Source organism: Pongo abelii, chromosome 21, assembly GCF_028885655.2.
Source record: "Pongo abelii isolate AG06213 chromosome 21, NHGRI_mPonAbe1-v2.0_pri, whole genome shotgun sequence".
Lineage (NCBI taxonomy): Eukaryota > Metazoa > Chordata > Mammalia > Primates > Hominidae > Pongo > Pongo abelii.
This window is the reverse complement of record NC_072006.2, coordinates 32,374,400-32,395,259: the sequence shown is the minus strand read 5'-3', so window position 1 is coordinate 32,395,259 and position 20,860 is coordinate 32,374,400. Positions and strand designations below refer to the sequence as shown.

Sequence of the window (20,860 nt, the reverse complement as noted above, 5' to 3'; positions counted from 1 at the left end):
CCATCCTTGAAAAGGACCTAGTGAGAGTAAAGGGCAGTGGGGCAGGAAGCATTTCATGTGTGTGGCAGTGGGGAGAAGAGTCATGCGCACACAAATTCTCCTACCTGTTGAGTGAGGCCTCTCCCTCTAACTTCCACTGTAGCTTATGCTCTGTCTTCCTAGGGCCAGTGAAGCAGACAGTAGTGCTTGCCCTCAGAAGCTTCTGAGTGGATTGGAACAGGATGTTAGTGATGTTCTTTACAAGGCCTCACTGTCCCCCAAGTTCACTTTCTGTTCCATTCATGTTGTCAAGTGTAGCTCCCAGAGGTAATTAACGCAATAAGCCTAAATGATGCAATGAAAGGTGCCTACATTTATACAGTGACACTACCATCCTCACCTACAATATTAAGTTCCCAGAGAAAAAAAATCCAATCCCAAAATATAAATTCTGTACTTATAAATTAAAATCTCGAAGGAATTAAAAATTTTTAATTATCTCCTTCTGCTTTTTTTTTTTTTTTAGAGATGGAGTCTCACTCTGTCCACCAGACTGGAGTACAGTGGCACAATCTCAGCTCGCTGCAACCTCCGCCTCCAGGGTTCAAGTGATTCTCCCACCTCAGCCTCCCGAGTAGCTGGGATTACAGGCATGCGCTACCATGCCCAGCTAATTTTCATAGTAGAGACAGGGTTTCATCATGTTGGCCATGCTGGTCTCAAACTCCTGACCCCAAGTGATCAGCCCGCTTTAGCCTCCCAGAGTGCTAAGATTACAGGCATGAGCCATTGCGCCTGGCCTCCTCCTGCTCTATTTTAATCAAAAGGGTCTACCAGGATGTCTGGGTTCCGTCAGCAGCTGCAGCTTGGACCATCATCAGCCTGGGCAGACAGAGCAGTGCCAGGAACTCCCATGCTGGGTCAGCCCAACCCTAGGCCTCATCCTGCTTCTTTAAAGCATAGTGAAACATGATAGCATTAGTGTCCACAAAGCTGTGTGTCCCCATCACCATGTCAGCCTTAGACCTCATAAGAGAAATAAGACATGAGACTTCATGCTGTCTGGTGGAAAGACAAAGTAGGAGAAAAGACAGAAAACCTTCCTTGTTTCACTTCTTTAAGATGCTATTATCTAGACGCCGTAACCTGAACACACAAATCTGAGATGAAACTCCAGTCCCCAGCTTTTCTTCTACTGGTCTTGAACCCCCATTCCCCATCTTCTGTCCCTCACCCACTGATGACTTTAACACCTGGCTTACTGGTCCTCTTGAGCCCCTGTTCCTGACTCTGCTTTTGGAGGCATCAGTCACCATGTGGATGATCCATCTATCCTCAATCTTTCTATTTCTCAGCTTCCTCAGCCACCTGATCCGATCGATGGTCAAGTCACGATCTGCCCTGTATCTGCACCGCCGTTGGAATCTCAACAAGGCATCCGCCCTGTTTACTGCCTCCTTCCTCCCACCTCAATATTCTTTTATTCCAGTCATTTTTGTCTTCATCAAGTCCTTAGAGCCATTGATGCCTCCACTTTCTCAACATCAGTCACCCTGAACATGTCCTCACCTTCCTCCTTACCCTGTTTTTGTGTTTTTGAGCGTTTGAGTTTTCTGATTTGAGTTTTTGTGGTATGTCATTATTACCTTTCCTTATTCCCTCATGCTTTCTTACTTTCATGGCAAGCTCTCTAGTAAAACCCAGTTATATGCCTCTATCTGATATAGCAAACACCACTGGGCAAAAACACAAAACAGTGCCAAATGCTCTCACATTGAACTCATGACCACAAATCTCATAGAGGTAATTGGTGCCATCTAGCAATGCTATTGCTCTTTCTTTTCTTCCTGAAACCTCCAGCATCTGCTCTTGCCTGTCCCATCATACTCACACCTTAGCTTGTGACCTGGCCTCATTCTTCTTCAAGAAATCAGACAAGAACACTGTCATCCTCCCACCCCCAAACAACCAGCCTCTTCAAATCTGTACCAACTCTCTTCTCTCTTGTTACAGTGGAAAAAGGTTTCTGCATCTCTCAATCCACCTGTCCGCTGTGCTCTTGGCCCCATTCCCTCCTGCCTGCTCAGGGATGTTGCTGTTACAACCATCTTCTCTCCCACCTCCATCAGCAGTTCCCCTCTCTAACCACTACTCTCATCAGCCTATACATGTTACATTTCCTATCTTTTAAAAACAAAAAATCTGCTAATCTCACTTTCCCTTCCACCTACTATCCTATTTCTCTGCACTCCTTCCCAGCAAAACTCCTTTAAAGAGTTGGCTTTTGGCCAGGTGCGGTGGCTCACACCTGTAATCCCAGCACTTTGGGAGGCCAAGGTGGGTGGATCACAAGGTCAGGAGATCGAGACCATGCTGGCCAACATGGCAAAACCCCATCTCTACTAAAAATACAAAAATTAGCTGGGCGTGATGGCGCATGCCTGTGATCCCAGCTACTCGGGAGGCTGAGGCAAGAGAATCGTTTGAACCAGGGAGTTGGAGGTTGCAGTGAGCCGAGATCGCGCCATTGCATTCCAGCCTGGTGATGGAGTGAGACTCCGTCTCAAAAAAAAAAAAAGAGTTGGCTTTCTCCCTGCAAGTTCTTCGCTCTGTTCCTTCCAGTCTTGGCCCCACTGGGACTGCTTTAGTCAAGATCACCAGTGACTGTCCTCTTGCCAAATCCAAAGGTCATTTCTCTTTTCTGATTTTTTTTTTTTTTTTTTTTGTCTTTACAGCAGCATTTGAAAGAGTCAGTGCCTCCCTCCTCTTCCTCAGAACACTTACTTCCATAGCATCACCCCACTCACTAACCTGGCAGCTCCTTTGTTATTTCTTTGTGACCTCCTCCTCTAAAACATTGGAGTATACTAGACTCAGGCACTAGCCCACTCTGTTTTCTTTTGACACACTAGCCCTTCAGGATCTCAGCCAGTCCTATGGCTTTAAGTACAACCCATATGCCAGGGATCCTCAATCTGCATCTCTAGCCCAATCACCTGTCCCCCTTCCCAATGTGGGCTCCTGATTTCCTCCTTCCCCCGACACCAGTCCACCCCACTCTTAGCCATCTAAATAAATAGTACCACCTTCTGCCCAGTTGCTCATGTCTAAAATCCGGGAGTTACCTTCCTTACTCCCCTCTCCTCACCCCTCACATCCAGTCTGCCACTGAGTCCTGATACGGGCAGAGCCTCCCCACTTTTCTCCAGCATAACTGCTGTCATCTGAACAAGCCCTCGTCTCACTGCTTGCCCATGGGACTGTGGGCATGACTCATATGCGCGGCCTCGTCTGCAGTGGCCTGGCGACTGGTCCTCCTGCTCTCATCCTAACCCACTTTTAGTTTTTCAAATGGCAGCTGCTGGTCCTTTTGAAAATATAAATCGTTGTCACTCTTTGTCTTAAAAATCCTCTTTGAGGCCGGGTGCAGCAGCTCACGCCTGTAATCCCAGCATTTTGGGAGGCCGAGGCGGGTGGATCACCTGAGGTCGGGAGTTCGAGACCAGCCTGACCAACATGGAGAAACCCTGTCTCTACTAAAAATACAAAATTAGCGGGCATGGTGGTGCATGCCTGTAATCCCAGCTACTGGGGAGGCTGAGGCAGGAGAATTGCTTGAACCCGGGAGGCGGAGGTTGCAGTGAGCCAAGATCACGCCATTGCACTCCAGCGTGAGCAATAAGAGCGAAACTCCATTTCAAAAAAAAAAAAAAATCCTCTGGTCTTCCAGAGATCTTGAGAGAAAATCCACCCATGTATACAAAATTTAGAGACTTTTGATCAGATGTGGTGGCTCACGCCTGTATAATCCTACCACTTTGGGAGGCTGAGGCAGGTGGATCACCTGAGGTCAAGAGTTTGAGACCAGCCTGGCCAACATGGTGAAACCCTGTCTCTACTAAAAATACAAAAATTAGCTAGGCATGGTGGCGCACACTTGTAGTCCCAGCTACTTGGGAGTCTGGGGTGGGAGAATCACTTGAAACTGGGAGGCGGAGGTTGCAGTAAGTCAAGATCATGCCACTGCACTCCAGCCTGGGCGACAGAACAAGACTCTCTCAAAAAAGAAAAAAAAAATGAGACTTTTAGTGTTGATACCTAGTCCCTAGACGTGATATGTATTTCTATCTTAGAGATCATGCTCAATTCCTCCAGCACACACACACTGTGGCTCTCACACCCATGGGGACCTCATGGTTCTGATGGTTTTAAAGGCCCAGTCTTCATCCCAGCTGAGACACTGTGTAAAGCAGTGTTGAGAAGGCACTGTGGTAGCAAAATCCATTCCACCCACCAGTGCCATAAAAACTAATATAATGCCTGATGGAGGTGAGCCTTAATGAGAATTTTTTTTTTTTTTTTTTTTTTTGGCTGTTCTGGTTGAAGAGAGGCCCAGGGCACCGATCCCTGAGGCGTCCCCAGGGCTCCTAGAGAACATGGGTGGAAAAGCACTAGTCCGTGGCATGTTCTTGATTCACCACTTTAATAATCATGATTTTATTTGGACTGTGAGACTATTCACAATTTCTTTTTCTACTTAATTTTTTTCCAAATCTTTCAATGACATTATATGTATGGTTGAGAATTTTTCAATTGCCAGTAGTGAAGAAACTCAGATCTTACCCCCAAATTCTCTAAAGAAATGGGCAGCATAACTGTGTGATGTTATATTTATGTATTTATGCCTTGGCTTGTTCTGCAGACATTGAACAAATTCATTTACCAGATACTGAGAGCCTACCATGTGCCAGGCATTGTGCAAGGTGTGGGGAATACAGAGATGAAAAGAGACGCAGCCACTCCCACAAGGAGCTGTAGAGGGAAGTGAGCCAGGTGCAAGCAAAGACAGACAGTAGACCACCTCCTGCTCACTAGCAAGGACAGAAAGGCGAGTGCTAGCAACTTGAAGGTACCTTGCAGATCAAAGAGATAAAGGTAAAAGGGAGAAAGGATACTGTGGCCTGGGCGGTAGTGAAGCCCATGGCTGTGTGGGAATGTGAATTGGTTCTGATTTTCTGAATTAGCAGTCTGGAGGATGTAAGCAGCATTAACTATGAAAACACCCCATGGGAGAAAAAGAAAGGAATTGGAACAAAGATTTTCACTCCTCCTCCTCTCCCTCCAGCCACCAAGTATTGGATACCCTGTGAGCCTGTAGTCAGAGTTCTTTACAGACCCCGTCCGTGTTTAGATGGTCTCTGGTGAGGATCGGAGGTTAATTGGAATGATGTGATATAATGATCCTGCAAGTTTTCAATACCTTGGGGACGAAGTGTATCAGCGTAAGAGGTGGCTGTACTGAGAGGGGTCAGGCTGCTCGTGGGCAGTGCTGCTTCTACACATGTGGTACTCTGAGCTCCTCACCTCTCCAACTTGTCTCTCCAGGAGAAGTGTGCCCAGTACTGGCCATCTGATGGACTTGTGTCCTATGGAGATATTACAGTGGAACTGAAGAAGGAGGAGGAATGTGAGAGCTACACCGTCCGAGACCTCCTGGTCACCAACACCAGGGTAAGATGGGTGGTGGGTGGACTCTGCCCATAGGAAAAGCAGGGTTACCCCTGCCTCGCTGATCCCCTTTTTTCCAAAGGAGAATAAGAGCCGGCAGATCCGGCAGTTCCACTTCCATGGCTGGCCTGAAGTGGGCATCCCCAGTGACGGAAAGGGCATGATCAGCATCATCGCCGCCGTGCAGAAGCAGCAGCAGCAGTCAGGGAACCACCCCATCACCGTGCACTGCAGGTATGGCTCACCCTTGCCCTCAGTGGGAGAGAGAAGGCGAGGAGGGGCAAACAGGGGAAGCTGATGACCATGGGTCAGACTAAAGAAAGCCATACAAGAGCAAGATATTGGTGAGCACATAGTAGTTGAGACTGATGCCAAGACAGGATTGGATGCTAAGAGAGAGGACCTTGGAGTTTGAACTTGGCACAATAAGTGCTAGGGGACTAATGTTCAGATAGTAGGCAGGAGAGCAGCAGGGGAGACTGGCAGTGGAGACCCTGGTTGTGCTATGGAACAGAGGGTGAAAGAGGAGTCAAGGGTGTCTCCCAGGTTTGAGCCTGGGTTGGTGTGACCAGCAGAAGAAAGATAGTAAAGAGGCTCGTTTGAGGGGAAAAGTTGAATTTTGTATGGGGCATGTTGCTGGAGATTACATTTTAGAAAAAATGCACTCCTTTACTTAGAATCCTAACAACGGCTTACAAGGCCCAATATGTTCTGAGGGCTCCCTGGCCAGGGCCAGAAGAGGATGGTGTGCACCACGGGCTGGCTCTGGCCCCACCCCCACCACTCTCCTTTCTTCCTTCATGAACTGCATGGCCTTCAGCACCCTGGGCACACTCCTGCCATGGGCCTGAGATGCCAGTTTCCCAGGCAACCACAGGGCTTTGCCCAAGCCTTCCCTGAGTACCCTGCCTAGAACTCCCACTCCTCTTTTCCCTTCCCTTACCACACATCTTCTTGTCTGGGGACATTGCTAAACCCCACAGTCCCTGCCTCAGAGTAGGCACTCAGTGTCTGGTGAGTGAATCAGCTGATGACATTGAATAGGGGGATATTGTCAAGGTCAGAGTCTGGATTCCTTGGATTTGGGAAGAAAGTGAGAGACACGGAAAGGAATCAGCAGATACACACCAGTGTAGGGAGTGGGGTTTGTCAGAAAAAGGGCAAGACAGGACTAGAGCTAGTTCTAACTGAGCGAACAGCAGGTCAGAACAACCTAGGCCAGCATGTGCAGGTGGACAGCAATGGCTCCGTGCTGGTGGGGTATGAGTGAAGGTCATCCCCCACAGTCCAACAGGTGAGTCCCTCCACAGCACATGGGGCCATGCAGGAAGGGCACAGGGTACACTGCCTCCCGACCCAGAACCCCTCCAGGCTGGGGGGTCCACAGGGCAAAGGCGAGCACCGGCTGCCTGCCCCCACCTCTTTCTTCTGCCACTCACCACTGTCACTCACCCCCTTGCACAGAGGGCCATCACAGGTGTGGTAAATGTGTCTGCTCTGTTGCAGCGCTGGGGCAGGAAGGACGGGGACCTTCTGTGCCCTGAGCACCGTCCTGGAGCGTGTGAAAGCAGAGGGGATTTTGGATGTCTTCCAGACTGTCAAGAGCCTGCGGCTACAGAGGCCACACATGGTCCAGACACTGGTATGCTGCCCACATATTTGTCCCTGCCACCACACCACCTGCAGCCCTTCTCTCAGGGAGGAGGCTCTTCAGAGGGGCCCACCCGGAAGTCAGAAGACTGTCTAAACACAGACCTGCCCTACCCCTCCCAAGGTGCCCCAAATACACAGGAAACATTGGGAGGCAGGATGGCAGCAATGGGAGCATAGCCCCTGTTGCCAGAGGTTGGGCCAGGTTAGAAGGGGTGTCTGGGTGCCCCACAGGGCTCATCTGCCCTTCTCTGTGGGTCTTGGGTAAGGAAGATCCATGAGGAGTACCTGCCTTTGGGCTTGGGCTCCCTGTCAAGAGGTCTGACTTTTAATAAGCCGCACATCCACAGAGGTTTTCCTGAATCGCATGGAGCTAGAAATGTTTGGGGGGTAAAGAAAAGTGAATGTTAGGAGGTTTGGGAGACAAGGTTCTGAGAGCCAGGGTGCATGCTAGCCTGGCAGCCATGGTAAGCGTGGGCCATGCTCAGCTGCACTGTCTCCCAGCCCAGCACATGCTGTCTGACCTCTGTGGGGCCTGGGTCAGCTCTGGTCAGCTCTGCTTATAGAAGGTCTGCTGCATTCAGCCCGGAAGGGGAATGCTGTCAGAACTCTAGCAGGCAGATCAGAGCTCAGGTGAAAGTTCAAAAACATTCAGTTCCTCTTGATTTTCCATCTTCAAAAAAAAATGAGTCTGTTAGGAATTACAGTTACTGTGTGTTCTTCAGTAACCCTGGCTTTTTCCCTACCTTTCACTCTCCAGGAACAGTATGAGTTCTGCTACAAGGTGGTGCAGGAATATATTGATGCATTCTCAGATTATGCCAACTTCAAGTAAGCGGTAACAAGGGTCCGTGGACCAGGAGGATTGCCTTTAATATTTTGTAATATTCTGTTTTGTTAATATACCCCAAATTGTGTATATATCTTATAACTGTTTTAGAAATTGGTACATAGGCTTCTATTACCTATTAGGTGGAAATTTTATATGTAAATGTGTTAGCACTGATAGTCCTTTTTCCAATGTTTTATTGGGGAATTAAATAGTGTGATGTTTGGATTGATATCGTGAAATCCTCAGCCGGGAAATTGGGCTGGATTGTGCTTTGGTTAATACATCTTTCCCTAAAGAAGATAAACACAAAATCCATTCCAGGTAGCTCGGCACCAACTAAGAAAAAAAGCACAAAGTTCTCAGAGCTCTCGAGGAAAGTGGTTGTCCCCATACCACCATGCACTGTAAATATCCCTCCCCTCTCTCCCTGGTCCCCTCCCCCGTCCCCACCACCTATATCATGGGGAGTAATAGGACCAGAGCGGTATCTCTGGCACCACACTAGGGACTATCAGGTAATAAAAGCTTTGACTCCCTGAGGAAATGTCTCTCCCTTTGTCTGGGGGTGGGGCAGCCATACAGGCTGGGGCTCTCCTCGGCTGTTCATGTTGCTGTTCTCCTGTTGCTGTTCTCTCTGAGTTATCTGAGAGAGGCCACAGTCCCCCAGCTCCTCCTATCCACCAAACACAGCCCTTCCAGTTCTTAGGTGATCTCCAGGACCCTCCTTTCATTGCCAGCACATCTTTGGTTTAGTGGTCCTGGCCAGCCTCCCTCCCTATGGAAGGTGGCCAGGTCCTCACTGAGTCTCCTTAAGGACAGGGGCACAGGGGAGACTGGAGCTGGCTCAGCTTTGGGCTGAGGCCAGTCAGACCTCTCCGGTCTGTGGTGCTTTGCTACAAAGCTGTCTGGATTGTGTTACCCTATCTAGGATAAGTCTTTATGTCCACATGTATTGTGTTGAATTGCTTCCATTTTCTTTCATACATGTCCTCATTTCTGGGACAGTGTGAATGTTTCTCAGATCTAGAAGTCAGGATGGTGGGAGTCTTAGATCCGAACTTGGTTTTGAGTAACATGTTAGACAAAAGTGTTGAACTTTTGTTTCTTAAAGAAGCTGGATGTTCATTTATGTCTCCCGTAACAGTCTGTCCTGTCCAGAGACCCAGTATCCTTAGGATATTATTCTCATCCTCATGGTTGAAGCTGGGTCACTGCCATGTCCATATTCCACCCTGAGGAAAGAGCATGGAGAGCCAGCAGCTTCATTTCTAAGGACAGGAAGCCAAATCTGCACTTTTCATTTCCACTCATACCCCACCCCATATTCCACTCATCAGCTTCACAAGTAGGTTTTCACCTGGTCATAGTTATGCCTAACTACAGGGGGTGCTGGGGAAGCGTGATCTTTTGTTGGGGGCACACTGGGAGAGTGGGTCTGTCCACTGCCTCCCAGCCTCATGAGCAGCTAGCAGCTCACCACAGGAGCAGGAGAGTGAACTGGTGGCTGTGGCTGTCAGGCAGGACCTTTCTTGAAGAGCCAGTACAGGCCTGGGCTCCTCAGAGGCTTCTGGAGTGAGAGATGGCACCTCAGCCTGGTCCACGGAGGCATGTTCAGGGATCAGCACTACTGTGCTTCTTGGAGGAGGTGGGACTTGAACTGGACCCACAGGAGGCTAGAAATTTAGATGAGTGAAAAGGAGGAAAGGCGAAGTGGAGCCACATTACAGAGGGCCTCAGAGTCCAGATAAAGCAGTTAACATGTAGTGGCTCCAGGAGGGAAGCTGTCTGTGCACCACATATCCAGGATGTTTGTGGGAAGGAAGGAGATGTGCAGAAGGGACCCAGGAGGCCTGCAGGAGGCAAGGGCTGCAACAGACCTCCTCTGTAAGTTTATAGGAGGTGAGTGTGAGTCATTAGAGACATTCAGTTCTGTAGGAACTAACGAACTCCCAAGAGGCAGTAAACTTAAAACTCAGTAGTCTCGATAAGTATGGATAAATTAGGCAAAGACAGATTCTGAGGAATTTCTGGTGAGGGGTGCCAAGTTTGGGGAGCAGCCCCTGGCTCCTTGCAAGCTACCCTTCAGTGCTCTGTGTGACCAAGTCCAAGTCGATGCAGGAGGGCAGGCACTGGTCAGCACTCAGTGAATGTGCAGATGAGGCCGTTCACAGGCGCTTGTGTGCCACCCAGCAGGCTGCCTGCCATTGCCAAGGCTGGCCTTCAGCAGGGTGCGCCACCATGGCCTGAGTGGTTTTCTGCTGAAGTCGTGCTGATTTGGCCAGTGGATAGGCATCACCTGGGTGCAAAACCAGTCTCTCCAGGTAGGAATGACCTCAGCTGTTTGCTCCCTGTCTCGTTCAGCCTGTAGATGTGTCCCTCATCCCTTCATGCCTCCCTCTTCACTCCTCTTTTACTTTCTACTCGGGGCTTGCATGTCTACAAGAGAGGTAAACCCAACAGAAACTAGTATAGGCCAAAAGGAAAATGTGCTGAAGCTCACACAGCACAGTCGTGTGGAAAAGGCAGGGGTGACTGCTTCATCCAGTGCCCTTCCCACAGCCAGTCAGTTGTGATCCAAGGGGCTTAGGGTAGGAGTGTTTCTCCATAGGGGAAGAGTAACAGCCTGCACTCACCACATACCCAAAGCCCTACATCCTGCCACACTGAGACGTCACTTCATTTGGGCAGGTCCCTCCTGGGTTGCGGTTTCCTTCATTGCTTCCCTGTCCCAAATACTCAAGTCTCTTTCATTAAAAATAAAGAGCAGGCCAGGTGCAGTGGCTCACACCTGTAATCCCACACTTTGGGAGGCCAAGGCGGGTGGATCACTTGAGCCCAGGATTCGAGACCAACCTGGGCAACATGACAAGACCCTGTCTCTACAAAAAATAACAAAAATCAGCTGGGCATGGTGGCACACGCCTGTAGTCCCAGCTACTTGGGAGGCTGAGGTGGAAGGATCACCTGAGCCCATGAGGTGGAGGCTACAGTGATCCGTGATCATGCCACTGCACTCCAGCCTGGGTCAAAGAGTGAGACCCTGTCTCAAAATAAATAAATAGTCTGGGCACAGTGGCTAATGCCTATAATCCTAGCACTTTGGGAGGCCAAGGCGGACGGATCACCTGAGGTCAGGAGTTCAAGACCAGCCTGGCCAACATGGTGAAACCATCTCTACTAAAAATACAAAAATTAGCTGGGCGTGGTGGCATGTGCCTGTAATCCCAGCTACCGGGGAGGCTGAGGCAAGAGAATCGCTGGAACCTGGGAGGCAGAAACTGCAGTGAACCGAGATCGCGCCACTGCACTCCAGCCTGGATGACAACGAGACTCCATCTCAAAAAAAAAAAAAAAAAAAGAATTAATTAAAGAGCATGTCTCCCACCCCAGGTCTAAGTTCTTCCCTCTATGAGAGACTACTTGAAAACACCTGTACTCTCACTTTTCCTTCTTCCTTACTTCATTCCCACACATTTATTTTTCATCCCTGCGCACCAAGGTCACCTTGGTGCTAAACGCCAGGGAACCATGGTCTCTTCCCCTTTGTGTCACAGGCTGTCCTCTGCCTCTTATCCTCACCCTTTAGCTGCTCCTCCACTGTCTTCTCTCTCAGAGGTCAGGATTCTGGGTCTGTCTCTGTGGACCCTCAGCTCTCCTCCAGTCCCAAGTCCCCCACATCCTGGTCGCATGTCAGGGTGGTCCAGAGATGCCTGCCTCCAACTGCCCACACCCAGGGGCCCACCCTCCTTTCCTCTAACCCTCCCACGTTCTCTGGCCCCATGGATCTGCAGCAGTTCCTGCTGGCCCTTCTCCATTTTGTTCCTTATGCTGCACCCCTCTGCTGCCACTCCCTGCATCCGTGACTCCAGCTCACTCGTCTCTGTCCTTCCCCCAGGCCGCCTGCTCAGGGTTTGTGCCCCTCTGTGCTCCTGCAGCACCTGAGTGTTTATTCACCTCTGAACCTCTGCTTTCCCACCTGAGTACGCACAGCTCGTGGCTGCAGTGACTTCATATCCTGAGGACTGGAGCTCCGTGGTGAACAGATGGCTTTCTATGTTCTAATGAGAGGGATACAAGAGTTCCAGAGTTCTAGTCTGGAAAGGACCAAACGTTTCTTAAAAGCTAAGTATGTTGCCAGAAAAAAAAGGGAGCAGAGCTTTCCCTAGGAAGCTTAGCTCTGGTTTAGATTTTTCAGGAAAAACCAGAATCAAATTACAGAATAAATAAAGGCACCCATCCCCCTTTTAAATGAACACCAGCTTTGGTGCAGCTTTGAATAAAGCATTCTGTAAACCCCAACCAGAACTAAACCAGTACATTGAACTTACATTCATTTTCACTAAACCACAAGCAAATGTTTTCCTAAAAATCACCCAGTTAACAAAGTCTGTGTATTTAAGCCAAAACAATTTAACTGAACATACGGGCCACACATTCATTTCAGGTCCCTGCTAATAAGTCAGTCTGGAAATTCACAGGTGTGCCCATCCTGCCTTGGCTGCTGAAGTCCAGGTGTCTAGGGCTGACTGATGCCCATTATGCCTCCCCCCCCCATCTTTGTCACAGGATTTGACGCACCAGCTCTCCAAATGACTCTGGCCGCCACAATGCCAAGCCTGACCCTGGCCCTCCCATTTGCTGTTCAGCCCAAGTGCGGAGATTGGCTATTAACCCTGTAAACAGGCCTCTGACCCCCAGAGGCTGATGGCTGGCCAAGGAAAGCCGAGCTGCTGACGCAGACTGGGAAGCAAGAGCCCACTTCCAGCAGCCCAGGCTAGCTGTCCAAATCCATGACTGGGGAAGGGTTAGAGCCTTGAGGGACAAAATTATTCTACCTGCTGCTGATGGCCCTAGGGAGACTGCACTGGCCCAACAGCTGGGCCCCGTCTCATGGGCCCGCTTCTTCACCAGGAGAGAAGCCACTCCTGGGTAGGTACTGCCCCACCCAAACCCAGCCATCTGGAGTGACCCAGCCCTGGTTCCCAGGTGTGTGAATGTGAGTTGTCCCACCCAGCCCACTCCACAGTGAGGAAACGGAAGCCCTCTGGGAGAGAGGTCACAGCCTCTCCTGTACCTCTGAACAGCCTGCCAGGCCCCCTACTCTTAGGCCTCCACTGTCCACCAGGGAAAGCCCTGAGCTGGGAGTTGGGGAACCCCCAGGCATTGCCCCTGCCCAGGACACAATTCTTTTTGGGGGTCAGGGAGGCCTGTGAGGGCTTTCGACGTCTCAAGATCAGGAGCTTGAAGATGCAGCCTGGGAAGTGGGAAGGTGAGACCAGGACATAGGCCAGCCTAAAGCAAGAGTCCTGGGCCTGGAGGCTCCTGGGAAGGTGGTGGGGAGGGAGCATGTGTCGGTGGCCTCAGGGCAGCAGCTGCCTGGTGAATGTTCATGGAGTGGATGCTCTGGGAAGGGGGTTGGGTGGTGAGCTTCTCCCCTCCCCTCTGAGGACATCACTGGAGTCTAGGGGTGGAGCTGCCTGGTCTATAAATCCTGGGGCCATCAGGCTAGGGTCCTGCAGCTGCCTGAAGGAGGCATCTCATCCGCAGCTCTTCCTCGGTGAGTGGGGAGCCTTCCCTAAGGGCTAGGACACCTGGACCAAGCTTCATCCTGGGTGTATGGTGTGCTGCTCCTCTTCCCCATTCCCAAGCGCCTCCACCCCTGAACCATGCCAGAGAAGTCCCCTTTTCCTCTCCTCTCCCCAGCAGCTCTACCATCTAGTCTTGTGCTTGTTGCCCCTGGCATGGGAGGGATAAGGGGTAGAAGCACTTGCCCCCATCAACACCACACATCCATTCCACATCCCCAACTACTATGGAAAAGATACAGCAGGCCACAGAGAAAAGGGCGGAAGGCCTGCCACTCTGGTTCCCTAGCACTGGTGCTCCAAACGCCCCTACATTGAGAACTCCCCTGACCATCCATCTATCCTCCCATCCATTGGCCTGAATTCAGGTCTCTGTTCCCCTCCAACTTTCTTCCACTTCTGGAAACTCCTTGAAGGAAAGATGGATGGGCCTGGACAAGTGGGACGGCCCTCAGAGCTGGCAAGGCAGGTAGCCTCTGTGCCCCAGGCTCAGGGAGAAGGCTCATCTCCTGCTGGGCCAGGATCCCCCAGGATCTGGACCCCTGTATGCTTGGGATGAGGAACGGTGGCAGAGAGGGAAAGGCATAAGGAGATACCAAAGCTGCCCCTGAGATGCCAGTTTTCCAAGGTGGCCCTGGAGGAAGTGGGGGGATGTGGGGGTGAGGTAAGGCTCCTTGAATGCTGTACCCTGTCCATTAGAGCAGCCATGGCCAGTTCCAGGCGAGGCCTCCTGCTCCTGCTGCTGCTGACTGCCCACCCTGGACCCTCAGAGGCTCAGCACTGGTCCCATGGCTAGTACCCTGGAGGAAAGCGAGCCTTCAGCTCAGCCCAGGATCCCCAGAATGCCCTTAGGCCCCCAGGTGGGTGTCTCCCAGCCTGATCGGGAGGAAGAAAGTGATGGCCGGGGGCTCCCCTACCCTCCTGGAGCCTGAGGTTGGGGTAGGTTAGAGGACAGCATCAGTTCCCTTCTAAGGAAGGGCCCTGGACACTGCAGCAGGCAGCCCAGTCCAGACTGCCCATGGCTTCCCAAGTGATGCCCTGGCTCCCCTGGAAGACAGCATGCCCTGGGAGGGCAGGACCACACCCTGGTGGTCCCTTCACAGGAAGCGACACCTGGCACAGACACTGCTGGTGAGTGGGGTGAGAGGTCCCCAGCATCAAGACCAGCCACTGGTCATCAGAGGCCATTGTGGCTTAGGGTTGGGTGCTGGGAGGGTGGGGAGAATGAAACACCACTAAGATGCCCCCTGCCACAGCACCCCCAGCCATTTCTCAGTGCCCCTACTGCACACAGCAGGGTGCTGTCTGCTATCCTTCCTATTTCCCAGGAGGATTCTAGACAATTTACAAAACACTTAGGTTAAAGACTAAAGTCACTAGTAGACTAGAAGGAGATAATTGTTCTATAAGACAGTGGTGGCCATGGGGTCCCACAGGCATCCTGACAAGCCAATGACTGTCTTGAGGTGGACAGACCCCGGGCCAGTGGAAAGAGGTGAGGGATGCAACCTCACGCAAACAGACGACAGGGCCAAGAGGACCAGGTGGTGACTGACATGTGCACTAGGAACATCTCAGGGACTGCAGAGCTCCCTGAGACCATAGCAGAAGACAGGCGTGGGGAAATGGTTTGCTACTGTTTTGCAAATCAAACAAAGTGCATCAGGAGAGCACGGTAACTGAAGAAGAAAGTGGTTAGTTCCTATGAGGCAAAATCTTACCGCCTGATTTGTGTGTATGCTCTCAGGTTTCTGAGTCAGGCTTATTTAGGGTGAACAAGAGGGCATGCCCAAGGGAGCTGGAGATCCCCACACTAGCTGGATCCTCAGGCTTCTAGGGAAGCCGGGGGCGCGTCCTGCTGTGAGAGGCCACGTGGGTACTGGGGGGGACGAGAGGGGAGAGGACCAGGAAGGTGGCAGCTCGGCGGTCACGAGACCAGTGTCCTGAGGCATGACCGCCACCTCTCCCTCCGCAGACCGCAGCCCGAGAGCCCCGCCCCGCCCCGCCGTCCTCCAATAAAGTGTGAGGTTCTCCGAAGCTGTTGCCTCGAGTTCTGTCCTTCGTCCCCTCCCTGTCTTCCCCGCTGAGACCCTTCCCTGCGTGGGGGCTGGAGGGACGCGGGTCCGGCCCCGCGGGCGGGAGGAACTAAGGGATGGCCCCGGGCCCTGGCAGGAGGGCCGGGCCAGAGCCTGGGGGCGGGGTGAGGACGTCCGCAGGGTCGCCGCTTCGGTTCCAGAGGCCACACGGCCGGGCGGGGCGTGAGGGACAGCCCGAGGACTACAGGTCCCAAAGTTCCCCGCGCCGCTTCCGGGGCACGGTGGCGTCCCGGCACCGCGGCCGCAGTGAGGAGACTCGGCCATGCTACGCGCGCTGAGCCGCCTGGGCGCGGGGACCCCGTGCAGGCCCCGGGCCCCTCTGGTGCTGCCAGCGCGCGGCCGCAAGACCCGCCACGACCCGCTGGCCAAATCCAAGATCGAGCGAGTGAACATGCCGCCCGCGGTGGACCCTGCGGAGTTCTTCGTGCTGATGGAGCGTTACCAGCACTACCGCCAGACCGTGCGCGCCCTCAGGTGTGAGGCCGGGGGTAGGTGGCCGTCCGCGCGCGCTGGTGACGGTGGGAGCGGGCGGAGAGGGTGCTGATTCCTGGCGCGTCTGCACCCAGGATGGAGTTCGCGTCCGAGGTGCGGAGGAAGGTGCACGAGGCCCGAGCTGGGGTTCTGGCGGAGCGCAAGGCCCTGAAGGACGCCACCGAGCACCGCGAGATGATGGCCTGGAACCAGGCGGAGAACAGGCGGCTGCACGAGCTGCGGTGCGTGGGGCGTGGGACGGGAGGCGGGGCGGGGCGGCCTGGCCGGCCTGGGAGAAGCCCGGGCCCCGCTCAGCCTCGGCCCCTTGACCCTCACAGGATAGAGAGGCTGCGGCAGGAGGAGCGGGAGCAGGAGCAGCAGCAGGCGTTGGAGCAGGCCCGCAAGGCCGAAGAGGTGCAGGCCTGGGCGCAGCGCAAGGAGCGGGAAGTGCTGCAGCTGCAGGTGGGCAACGTCTCCGGAGGGTGGGACTCCAGTCAGGGACGCGGCTTGCGGGGCACTGGGAATTCTGGGCACCGCGACGCGGGCTCTAGCTATGTGCAGAGACTTAGAGTTGGCAGGTCCGGATTTGGAGAGGAGAGTGCCAGTCAGGCGCAAAGACCCGGAGGTGAGCGGAGTAATTGGACAGTGTTCAGGTACCTAGCAGGTCTGTGGGAGGGACCCTGCGTTCCACAAAGAGGTTGTATTTTGCATAACAGGTGATGAAGCCATGAAGGGTTAAGTATTTCAGGCTAGGATTAGCTGGTGTGCGACTTAAAAGCAGGGAGACCACTTAGGAGTAATGCAGTGAGAATGGATGAGGCTTGATTTAAAGTAATAGAAGGGTGGCTGGGAGCGGTGGTTCACGCCTGTAATCCCAGTACTATGGGAGGCCGAAGCGGGCGTATCACTTGAGGTCAGGAGTTCGAGTCCAGCCTGGCCAACATGGTGAAGCCCCGTCTCTCCTAAAAATACAAAAATTAGCCGGGCGTGGTGTGCGCCAGTAATCCCAGCTACTCGGAAGGCTGAGGCATGAGAATCGCTTGAACCCAGGAGGCAGAGGTTGCAGTGAGCCGAGATGGAGCCACTGCACTCCATCCTGGGCGACAGTGAGATTCCGTCTCAAAAATAAATAAATAAATAAATAAATAAATAAAGTAATGGGGGGAAGGATGAGTTAGAGTGATTCAGAGGGGACCACTGAGGGACGGATTTCACCTACCAGGACGTGAGATTTTCATAGCTGGCACTCGGGGCTATGGCTGAAGTGTCTGAGAAAAGAGGAACGTGGCAAAGCAACCTGATATCACTCCACTGGGAGGCCAGAGGGGCTCTCAAATAGGACCTGGGCTCCAGGCATGCTTCCCCAGGGAGAGCAGGAGCTGCTTTCTCAGTGGGGTGAGAGGCCAGCAGGCTGGGTGGGCTGGCTGGCTGGCATGTGCCCAGGGCTTCTGTTCAGCTGGGCTTTTCTCTCCCGATAGGAAGAGGTGAAAAACTTCATCACCCGAGAGAACCTGGAGGCGCGGGTGGAAGCAGCATTGGACTCCCAGAAGAACTACAACTGGGCCATCACCAGAGAGGGGCTGGTGGTCAGGCCACAACGCAGGGACTCCTAGGGACCCAGTAAGGACAGTGCCCGCCCAGGGACCATGTATGTATCATGGCGGAAGAGTTGGCCCTGACCTGGAGTAAAGCAGTTGGTGCTGCTTATGAGGAAGGTTCAGCCTTAATCCAGCACAGCCTTCACGTTTTGCCCTCTGCTGTCACCACTTGGTCAGAAACTTCCAAATGCAGTGCCCTGTTCTGCCCGTGTGTACAGCCTCAGCGCACCAGGAGACCCTAGAGTGGTTTCCATCTCACAGAGAATCAGACAGGGCCACAGCCCCCTCAGGCAGCCAGGTCATCTGAGTATCATTAAGAATAGTGATGGGAAAATTACAGTCTGAGGGCCAAACGTGCCTGCTTCCTGTTTTTGTAAATAAAGTTTTGTTGGAACACAGCCACACCCATTCATTGACTCTTTTTACTACAGTGGCAAAGATGAGTAGTTGCAACAGAGACCATATGAATTGCAAAGCCTAAAATATTTAACTTTTTACAGGAAAAGTGTAGTGATCTCTCATCTGGAGCTTTAGGACTCTAGCCTGGAGCAGATGTCACCCAGGACCTGAGCCACAAGCTAACCATTGGCCAGGGGCCTGCCTCTGCTCTATACTGTGCTTTGCTGGCCAGAGTCTGGTGTATCCAAGACCCAGAAGGCAAAGAGGAGACCCCATTTCTTCTGGGTTCCACAAAGAGGTTGTATTTTGCCTTGCAGGTAACGAAGCCATGAAGAATTAAATATTCCAGGCTAGGATTAGCAGGTGTGCAACTTAAAAGCAGGGAGACCATTAGGAGTGGGTCTCTCCACCCATGGCCTCAGTGACCTACATTTGCCCTGGCATTGCCATTGCCCTTGGGCCACCCAGCAGATGGCTGCTGGCAGGGGAGACCTGGTTGACCAAGATTTTATGAGGTTAGTGTGGCTTAGCAAGCACTTGGACCAAACACTATGGGTACCGGGACTACCTGTGATGATGAAGAGAGTATATAGATCCATAGTCCCTGTTCAGATGCAGGCCCTCAAGCAGTGTCTGGGATGCGCTGGAGGAATGTTTCTCAACCAGAGCAGCTTCCGTTTGCTGCCATGCACATGAACTCCAGCTTCTCTCCATGACTCCCACCTTGCAGGGAAGGCCTAGGGACCCCCAAGAAATGAAAACCTTTTAGGGTGTATGGGCCACTCTTATTGCAGTTGAGAAAGCAGGTAATAAGGTGCAAGCAGAGGTGGTGCCTGGCACCCAGCCCTCCTCAGAGCACTGCACTCCTGAGAACCTTGGCCTCCCTCCTCAGGCCGGTAATAGCTCTTCTCCCCCAGCACCAACTCTAGCCAGAGCACAGTGGCATCCCTGCTTTTTAGGTGCGAGGCATCTGGAGTGAGACCTGATGGGCACACATGGGCAGTGGTTTGATGATGTCTTCCATGGCCTCGGGCTTCATCATGGTGAAGAGTGGGCCATCTGGCCCCCTGCATTGGAAGCCTTTGGTGATGTGGCACATAGGCCTGTGTTAGGAAGTCCAGTTTTATGTAACATACTCCTCCCTGGACCTCCTTGTCTCCATCTTCCAGTTTTATTCTTTCCAAGGCCTCTGTACCAGGATCCAGACGTAAGCCATCTGTCTGTTCAGACAGAGGACACACTGACCTTGAAGCTCTGTCTTTGGGCTGATTCCACTGTTGTCCAGCATGGGGCTGGAACTCAGCATTCACTGCTGATGCTGTTATGTCATGCAGAACCACCTGGAAACCAAGTGTCACGTTTTTATCTCTACCCACAGCCACCTTGCTGGTGTAGGCACCACTAGGCAGCTTACTGGTACCTTCAGAGTTAACTCAAACCCAGTGCCATCTGTACCTGCTTCTAATGGAACATAGAGTGCAGCCAGGTGCACAGGTGGCCTCTCAGATCCCAACCAGTCCAGGTTGCAGAGTCACATGATGCCCAAGGGTAGAATGCCTGATCTCCGCAGAACCCTCGTTAGTTAACCTGATGGGCATGGCCTTGCTCAAAACAGCAGGGTCTCTTCAGATCCTTACCTCAAGTTCCTAGTAGGGCTTGGATCTGCTACAGACAATGAGCTCTGCAGGGTTTTAAGGGGCAGAGTTGCCAGAATCATGCTACAGCCTGGACCACCAAGAGAATGTCTTGTTCAAGGCTCCACTTGTGGGTGGTAGATTTGGGGTCTACCTGGTAAATGCATTTGGAGAAGAACACCCAAATGTAAGTGCTTTCACTAAGATGGGAGGAGGTCCACCAGGCTTTGTGGGATAGACAGGATGGACCAGCAATTTGTGAGTGGCAAGTTTTTCCCGAAGGACCCAATCAAGTATAGATGTTTTACCACGAAACGGGATTCTTGCCCCTTCCAGTTGTCTAGAATAAGCATGATGTCAATGAGTGGCCCCCGCATGCTGTCCTGGGGATGGATGGTGTAGGTCTTGAGGATCTGGTTATGCAAAACTGTAGAATTGTTAATCTCTCAGGCTGAATTGTGAAGGTGTGCTGCTACCAGGTGAAGGCAAGCTGCTTATAGTGGTCCAGGTGGGTAGGACAAGAGAAGAATGCATTTGCCCAATTAATCTGTTCCATCAAGGAGACCACCGTAGACGTCATTACACCTAAAGTCATTCCTCATATTTTTCCAGCATACTCCAAATTTTCCGCATGGAACAATCACAGTTATCCAGTATTCCCTGAAATCTTTGGGAAATGTTACCTCCTGCACTTACCCTGTGGTTACTTCCCCAACTCTGACAAGTACGGAGTTGAAATGGACAACTAGGAAGGAAGGCCAGTTGACTGCTGAAATAAGAGCAACTTTGGCAGAAAGGGTTAAGTTTGGAATTATTTTTCTTTCCCAAATAGGAAGTCAAGAGCAATATTGCAATCCCAAAAACCTAAGACAGGCAGGCCTAGCCATGATGCTGTCATTTTCCCTGTCAGGTGCTTTAGTGAATATTTCCTTAGCGCAGGTAGGTGCATAAACAACATATGTGATGTTTTTATAAAGGGAACACTGCCAGAGTCAGCCTCATGGTTCAGTTTACAGGACCTCAAAGTCAAGAACTTGAAGAATCCCACCATAGTGCCACAAAAGGGCTCAGGAAAGTGACATTAAAAGGTCACAGCTGTGGCCAGGCG

At 52.0% G+C, this 20,860-nt stretch overlaps 2 protein-coding genes and 1 pseudogene across 7 annotated transcripts in view; all 3 read left to right on the top strand.

Annotated features, from left to right (window-relative positions):
* PTPRA (protein tyrosine phosphatase receptor type A) overlaps positions 1-8,513 on the top strand; it is a 167,720-nt gene extending 159,207 nt beyond the window's left edge. For all 5 annotated transcript variants that reach the window (XM_054542099.2, XM_009233422.3, XM_063720600.1 and 2 more), the window contains 4 exons: positions 5,365-5,490; positions 5,570-5,721; positions 6,994-7,129; positions 7,898-8,513. In XM_054542099.2, coding sequence (XP_054398074.1) covers positions 5,365-5,490; positions 5,570-5,721; positions 6,994-7,129; positions 7,898-7,972 — 489 coding nt within the window. In that variant the 3' untranslated portion in view covers positions 7,973-8,513. The remainder of the gene's footprint in view (positions 1-5,364; positions 5,491-5,569; positions 5,722-6,993; positions 7,130-7,897) is intronic.
* Positions 8,514-14,253: 5,740 nt separating this feature from the next.
* Positions 14,254-15,590, top strand: GNRH2P (gonadotropin releasing hormone 2 pseudogene; annotated as a pseudogene). Its single transcript, NR_160964.1, has 3 exons — positions 14,254-14,414; positions 14,549-14,685; positions 15,530-15,590. The product of NR_160964.1 is annotated as a gonadotropin releasing hormone 2 pseudogene (transcript).
* Positions 15,591-15,632: 42 nt separating this feature from the next.
* Positions 15,633-18,117, top strand: MRPS26 (mitochondrial ribosomal protein S26). The gene is made up of 4 exons (XM_002830100.5): positions 15,633-16,124; positions 16,217-16,363; positions 16,460-16,583; positions 17,600-18,117. The coding sequence occupies exons 1-4, from the start codon at positions 15,913-15,915 to the stop codon at positions 17,732-17,734; spliced, it is 618 nt and encodes a 205-aa protein (XP_002830146.2). The 5' UTR covers positions 15,633-15,912; the 3' UTR covers positions 17,735-18,117.
* The last annotated feature ends 2,743 nt before the right edge of the window (positions 18,118-20,860 follow it).

Excerpts from the sequence above, each read along its gene's own strand:
- MRPS26 (XM_002830100.5), top strand. The coding sequence starts at position 15,913 with ATGCTACGCGCGCTGAGCCGCCTGGGCGCGGGGACCCCGTGCAGGCCC. Across the intron at positions 16,125-16,216 it reads CAGACCGTGCGCGCCCTCAG|GATGGAGTTCGCGTCCGAGG; the intron begins GTGTGAGGCCGG and ends GTCTGCACCCAG. Across the intron at positions 16,584-17,599 it reads GGGAAGTGCTGCAGCTGCAG|GAAGAGGTGAAAAACTTCAT; the intron begins GTGGGCAACGTC and ends CTCTCCCGATAG.